This window comes from Nannospalax galili, unplaced genomic scaffold, assembly GCF_000622305.1.
Source record: "Nannospalax galili isolate Female #2095 unplaced genomic scaffold, S.galili_v1.0 scaffold312, whole genome shotgun sequence".
Taxonomy (NCBI): Eukaryota; Metazoa; Chordata; class Mammalia; order Rodentia; family Spalacidae; genus Nannospalax; species Nannospalax galili.
In genome coordinates, this window is record NW_008335967.1 from 6,401,128 (window position 1) to 6,408,811 (window position 7,684).

The window sequence follows — 7,684 nt, forward strand, 5'->3', positions numbered from 1 at the left end:
CATGCATATAAGGTGTTTTGATCAAATCCATGCCCACTCCCTCCCCTCCAACTCCTCCCATATCTCCCCATCACTTTTTTCTGATAACTTCATGTACTCTTTCTTCTTCTTTTATTTTTTTTTATGGGGCTTTTGGCTACTCTAACATTCCCCACCCCCGAAGAGGTAACCCTAAAATCTTTAAGGATTAGATACAAGCTCCCAAATACTTTTGACATTTTTGGCCTTTGGAACAGAGTATGTTGCTAAGAGCCCCAAGAACATTTTGACTTTTAGCCAAGAAGCTGGCTACTTTGGGGTCTTTTTACCCTAACTGCCTAGCCAATTCCTACTTCCTATTCTTATCACGCCATCCTCTGAAGAGGTTACTCAGCTTGCAAATAGGGAATCAGGACGCAGACCGCTCTGGCTTCTAACATGCTGTACAGGGATGCAGGGTGAGGCAATTGGACCCCCAAGAACATTTTGACTTTTAGCCAAGAAGCTGGCTACTTTGGGGTCTTTTTACCCTAACTGCCTAGCCAATTCCTACTTCCTATTCTTATCACGCCATCCTCTGAAGAGGTTACTCAGCTTGCAAATAGGGAATCAGGACGCAGACCGCTCTGGCTTCTAACATGCTGTACAGGGATGCAGGGTGAGGCAATTGGACATTTTCTTCATCAAAACGTCATAAAAGAAAAATGTCAAGAGCACGTGGTCTGTCCTGGTTAGTTTTTGTTAACTTGACACAAACTAGAGACACCTATTAAGAGGGAACCTCAATTTAGGAAGTTAAAACACTGACCGAAAGCAACTTGGGGAGGAAAGGACCCAGCCCACTTGGGCAGTTCCATCCCTAGTCAGGTAAGAAAGATTAGCTGAGCAAGTCAGTAGGCAGCTCTCTTCCATGGTTGCTGCCTTTGCTCCTGCTTGAGTTGCTGCCCTGGCTTCCTCAGTGATGGACTGTGATAGGGGCATATAAACCAAATAAACCCTTTCTTCCCCAAGTAGCTTTTGGTCAGTGTTTTATCACAGCAACAGAGAAGCAAACTAGGACCTAGTGTAAGCTAGGAATGGAATTAACTACTTTATCAACAAATTTTGACAACAGCTGTCCATTTTTATCTAAAAGAAACTTTTCCTACTTTTATATAGACTATTATTAGTACATAGAAAAGTTTTCTATCTCAGAGCTTTGGGGGACATGATGGTTTAAAAATATCTAGGGAGCTGAGGATATGTAGCTCAGTGGTAGAATACATACTTATCATGCACAAAGCCCTGGGCTTAATCCCCAGCTCCCCAATGGGAAAAACAAAAACCAAAATATCTATATCCTTTAATACAGTATAGAATTTGAGATTTATATTGTTTGTTTTCTTTATTGAATAGGATTTATGAGTTGGTTTAGGGTTATTGTTATTGTTTTTGTTTATTTTATATTGCCCTAGCTGGCCTAAAATCTGCAACATAGACCAGGCTGGACTTGAACTTAAAGAGATCCACCTGCCTCTGCTTCCCAAGTGCTGTGATTAAAGGCGTGCACCACTACACACAGCCAGATTTTATGATTTCTTACTATAAGTTGGACAAGGATTTTTTTTTTCTTTTCACTTTAGTGTTATGCTTTTCTTTCTCCCTCCCCTGATTAGTTGAGTTTTATGTCCTGTCCCTTGTGGTCATGCTGGGGTTTTGCAGGTTCACATGTGGGAAACCAAATGATGGTGAATTAAGAGTGACAGTAATTATGACAATTGCTTATATGCCCAGCTCTTTACAAACATCAGTGCTTTATGTCATTTTATCCTTACAACATCCTTACAATCACTATCAGCATCTTGTTTACACACATGTGGACACTCAGAATGATTGGGGAACTTATCCAAGAGCATAGTATGTGATGAGACCATGACTTAAAACGTTTGTTATGATCTAGAAGCTGATTCCACATTTTATCATCTTCATAAAATTAGAATGTACAGTTACACCTGCTTCTGTAGTAGTACAGTGTGACAGTAAACAAATAAAACCCCACGAGTATCTATGCAAAGAAACTTCCTTGCTCCTGGCATTGGACAGAGATTGGGACTGACCTTTGCTGGGAGCAGTGAGATTTAGACCTGCAGAAAAGGAGTGCCAGAGGGTCAGTATGGCCCATTCCCCATCTGCCTGCTGAAATTCTCACCCACCGAAGCCTAGCTCTCTAAGCCGGAGGGTCCTCAGTTCCCATGTACCTAAGACATTGTTCCATGTAGAAACAGAAGGGCACTGAGAGTATGAACTGTAAAGAACTCTGAAGCAAAGTCTCCAGAGGGACAGAGTTTTCTCACCAGAGAATCCATACTCATGGCAAATCACATGCAGCACCTCAGCCAGATGGAATTTACCCTTCCTTCTCTCTCTCCAGTCCAAGCTACAAAGTCCTGGGACAGCTTCCTGACAGTGATGTATACATTGACATAGATGCATACGAGGAGGTAGGACCTTTTTCTAATATTTTAAAATATTGCCAGCATGTGATGTGATGGGCTAAGTAACATTTTCACCTGGGGTAAAGAAGCAAGTGGAGGGAATAGATAGTGATAGAAGTGAAAAGACACGGCTTCCACTCATCATCTGGATTCAATTTTGTAGTTTGTACTGTGTATTAACTGCCCAACTTTCTGATATTAGTTTTTCTTATTTTTAACGAGGGTAAGTAGATATCGTTGAAATTAAAATGCACATTTACATAACAGCAAAACTAAGAGAATAGTTTGTGTATGCACAGTTTTCTTCTGATGAATTTAAGCCAATGGTGAAATAGAGACTTTAACTATATGAAATAAAAGTAGTGGGACTTTGGAATTCTTCCACTTCATTTTTAAAGATTTTAGCTTAGAGTTTCCTTGATCTTGAATGTTCTTTTCTTCTATGGAATCTTAAAGACTTTTACAAAATCTTTTAAAACTGGTTTTGTCTATCATCTGCTTGGGAAAAAAAAACTCTCAGATTCACTATAAGGTTAAGAAATGAGGCTGGTGATAGGGTTCTATTTTTCCCATCAAATGGGGAATATTGAGTTGTGACTCAAACTAGTTAAACCTCTGTTCACCTTACTTGCCTGCTTCTCGCTGTCTGGCAGCAGCCTCTTTCCCATCCATTTCCCTTTCTCCTTTTGAATGTTGTTTCAGTTTCTCCTCTTTGTGTTTAATGGTAAAAATGAAGAAAGACTGTCCTATAAGATGAATAGGCAGGCAGATGTGTATTTTTTAAGGCTTTCAATTTGCACATGGGAGACAGTACTGTAGTCCCACTCCTTGGGAGGTGGAGAGGGGAGGGTTGCTTCAGCCCAGGAGTTCAGGACCATCTGGGCAACATAGCCAACCCTGTCTCAAAAACAACAACAAAAAAGCCTTTCTCTATGTACTCTTCCTCCAAGTTTGAGTAGAGTGATACCATTTATCTAAGCATGTTAAAAGGGCCCTTTACAACTTCTGTATTTATCTTCATGTTGGAGGAAGGAGGCAATTGCAGTTTTGATTCTGAAATGTACATTGGTATTAACTTCATTAATGCTTTGTGTCTCAGGTGAAAGAAATTCCTGGAATAAAAATATTCCAAATAAATGCTCCAATTTACTATGCAAATAGTGACTTGTATAGCAACGCATTAAAAAGAAAGGTGAGTCACAAAGAAGAGTAATAAGTAAAGAATAAAGAACAATTTAAATGTTTTAATTAAAAAAAAGAAATTAAGAGTGACTATTTCTGAGGAGGGGAATTGTGGCTTGGCAGAGACAGAGGAATCCCTTAACTCTCTCAGCATTCACTATAGTAAAATATGCAAAACATAACTTGAAGTGTGCCATCCAGTGGCATTACCTAGATTTACATGGTTGTGTAAACATTACCACTGTTCATTCCCTGTCTTATGTATAGGTTACCTTTTCAAAAACCATTTTTTTAAAATATTAGCCTCCTTTTAAAATTATTTTTATTTTATGTGTATGTGTGTATTGCCTGCATGTAGGTAAGTGTACCTGTGTCATGCAATGCCCGTGGAGGTCAGAAGAAGCTGTCAGATCCCCTGGAACTGGAGTTACAGTTGTTAGCTGCCATGTGGGTGCTGGGATTCGAGCCCAGGTCCTCTGCAAGAACAACCAGTGTTCTTAACCACTGGGCCATCTCTCCAGCCCGAATATTTGTTTTTATAGCTGACTTAATTATCTTCCTGTGGGTGCTGGGATTCAAACCCAGGTCTTCTGCAAAAACAACCAGTGTTCTTAACTGCTGAGCCATCTCTCCAGCCCCTCAGAAAACATTTTAAGTAATCAAATTTCTAACTATGGAGATCATGTGGGTTCCTCTGGACATGAATAAAACTCAATTCCACTACCTACAAAGTCTTGTGAATATAAGAACTGGAGAAATCCAAGTTTAGTAAATACCACTCCAAAATTGTTTTAGCTTCTGCTTATCTTGACTAAAGACTCAAAGAAAAGCAGCAAGTGGTCTCAGGAGTAACAGCTCAGGGCGTCTGAGGAAAAGATAGAACAAGTTTTGGGGTGATACACTGGCACAAAAAGCAGCCGAACAGGGGAAATGTGAAGGTTGGGTAGCATTTGGCTGGATCCTTGGGAGTCATGATCTTGTATACATTGCTTTCTGTGAAGACTGGTGTGAATCCAGCACTCATCATGGGAGCAAGAAGAAAGGCCATGAGGAAGTATGCTAAGGAAGTTGGAAATGCCAACGTGGCGAACGCGACCGTGGTCAAAGTGGTGAGTGATCTTTGCATTGTACTTTCCCCTTTTTTCTTGACCTGCATGCTCACCATCTTTTGCCGCATTGAAGTCTAAATACAGCATGAAGTTGCTAACATGAGAAGGCTTAGAAATGATCTAAGTCCCGGTAACAAGCCCGGTAATCCCCAACATTCTTTAGGCAGGGACAGCAGGATTAGGTGCTCAAGACCCACTTTGGCTACATAGTGAGCTTGAGGCCTGCCTGGGATATATGAGACCCTATCTCCAGGATCAGTTATGAGGATGCTTTTGAAATTCGTGAAAGCATTGTTTTAAAAAAATAAAAATGGGGCAAGCTGGAGAGATGGCTCAGCTGTTAAGAGCACTTCCAGATGACCCATGTTCGGTTCTCAGTACCCACACAGTGGCTAACAACCTTCCATAACTCCAGTTCCAGGGGATCTGATGCCCTCTTCTGGTCTCCACAGGTTTGCACTTACATCAGGCAAAACACACATACACATTAGAAAAAATAAAAAATAAAAATAAAAATCCCATGACACTTGAAAAAATGGCCATTAGTACTTTGTCATTTAGCTGATAAAAAAAATTAAAAAAAAAAAAAAAGGCTCAAGCCGGGCGTGGTAGCGCACGCCTTTAATCCCAGCACTCGGGAGTTCAAGGGCAGCCTGGTCTACATAGTGAGTTCCAGGACAGCTGGGGCTACAGGGAGACCTGTCTCAAAAAGACAAAAAAAAACAAACAAACAAAAAAAAAGCTCAAAGGCTATTGTTTATGTTCTAACTTATTGGAATTTGTGGTCTATCATGATGAAATTTCTAGGACTATTTTCTAAATTAGGTAAAAGTGGAGATGAATAAGAAATATAGATTTGCTAGGCCAAACAAAAACAAAAACAGAGAGAGAGAGAGAGAGAGAGAGAGAGAGAGAGAGAGAGAGAGAGAGAGAGAGAGAGACAGGTGGAAGAAACTGAGCCAAAGTACATGGTCATACTGTTTTTGAGGATAAAAGAGCCTTTTATTTTCCACTATAAATATTTCTTTCAGCAAACAAATGAGTTGTTTAGAAAAATTAATGGTTTCATTTTTGACATAGGATGCAGAAGTAGATGGAGAAAATGCTACAAAGCCTGAAGAAGAGGGTGATGAAGTAAAATATCCCCCAATAGTCATCAAAAACGCCTTCCCTGAAGAGCTACAAAGATTCATGCCCCCAGGGGAAAATGTCCACACCGTCATTCTGGACTTCACACAAGTCAATTTCATTGACTCTGTTGGAGTGAAAACTCTGGCAGGGGTAAGCGTCACCTAGAACAAGCCCTTTAGTGTCTGTGTGCCCAGCATCAGCACAGTCCTTTCAGGCAGACAGACTGCAGTCTTCTGACAGCTCTTACTTTGTTGTTATTTTCTCAACTTTTGGTTATGAACATTTTTATAAAAATATTTATTATTTTTATTTTATGGCTGTAGTACCTACATGTATGTAAGTGCACCTGTGTCGTGCAATGCCCACAGAGGTCAGAAGAGGGAGTTGGATCCCCTGAACTGGAGGTATCAACAGTTGTTAGTGGCCATGTGGGTGCTGGGATTTGAACCCAGGTCCTCTGCAAGAACAGCCAGTGCCCTCAACTGCTGAACCATCTCTTCAGTTCCTGGACATTTTAAAATATGGGACTGTAATATAATTAATCTCCATGTAACACTCACTCAACTTCAACAATTACCAATTTATAACCAAACTGACTTCATGTATTCCCATGTATTCTCTTATTTTGAAACACACCCTGAAACACACCCTGGATGTCTCATTATCTATGACTATCTTTATAAGGTATCTCTCTAAGGTATCTATCTCTATAAGATTTATTTTTAAAATCATATCTTTATTATGCCAAAATAAAGTGTAATGTTTTAACACCCTTAGTTGTCACTGTCAGTTTGAAAAACAAAAGTACAAAATTACTTTTTAATATATTAGCTTAAAGGTGCATAATTACTAAAGCTAAGTAGCACAAGTAGATGAATTAGTGTCTCATGTCTTTAAATATGTATTTGTAGAAAGGAGCTTGCACCTGGCACAGAATCAAGAGAAGCTAAACTTTGTTTTTGCATTATTACAGATTGTGAAGGAATATGGAGACGTCGGTATTTATGTATATTTAGCAGGATGCAGTCGTGAGTATATGATAGAATAGGATAAGTTTTAACATTCTAGATTTTTCTTTCTTTCCTTTTTTTTTAAATTAACTACACTTGGAATTTTTTCCTGTAATTTTAATTTTTATAAAATAAAAATGATTCTTCTGAAAATCACTGTAAAGCCAGTTTTGAAATCAGCCAGTTGTAGGCACTGTTATTACTGGGTGACTGGGTTGGAGGAAAGGAGTTGATAAAATTTTAGCTACCGTACTCATAATACAATTCTACAAATCATTATGGCTGCTTGTATTTCCATTTAAAGACTTTGGAATACCTTGCCTACTATTTTTGTTTTATATTATATTTTGGTTAAGACAGTGCTTAAAAATGAAATCTACATAAAGACATCATTTATCATCTGTCAGGTTGACAAAGCAAAAAAGAAATTGGCAGTACGTTTCAAGAATAGGCTTTCTCAGTCATAGCTTGTGGGAGTATAAAATGGAGCAGTCTGTATGGAGGACAAACTGACACTATCTTTTAACTAAGAAAATCCAGCATCATACTGCACACATACGAAATGACACAAATGATGTCTATTACACCATTATCTATAAAATCAAAAGACTGGAAAAATGTGTCAAACAAAAGAAAAGGAACCAAATGAATAAAGTATAGCACTATACAATATATGTAGTGGTAAAAATAAATAAGTAGGCCTGGGAATGTACCTCACTTGGTATAGTGCTTTCCTGGCCCTGGGGTTCAATCCCCAGTAGTACTGGTAAAAGGAAAAAACAGTCCAGAATTATATATA

General features: G+C 39.0%; 1 protein-coding gene across 3 annotated transcripts in view; it reads left to right on the forward strand.

Moving 5' to 3' along the window:
- Positions 1-7,684, forward strand: part of Slc26a5 (solute carrier family 26 member 5) — a 74,622-nt gene that overhangs the window by 64,224 nt on the left and 2,714 nt on the right. For all 3 annotated transcript variants that reach the window (XM_008830757.2, XM_029562349.1, XM_029562348.1), the window contains 5 exons: positions 2,390-2,459; positions 3,553-3,645; positions 4,637-4,744; positions 5,825-6,025; positions 6,849-6,903. In XM_008830757.2, coding sequence (XP_008828979.1) covers positions 2,390-2,459; positions 3,553-3,645; positions 4,637-4,744; positions 5,825-6,025; positions 6,849-6,903 — 527 coding nt within the window. The remainder of the gene's footprint in view (positions 1-2,389; positions 2,460-3,552; positions 3,646-4,636; positions 4,745-5,824; positions 6,026-6,848; positions 6,904-7,684) is intronic.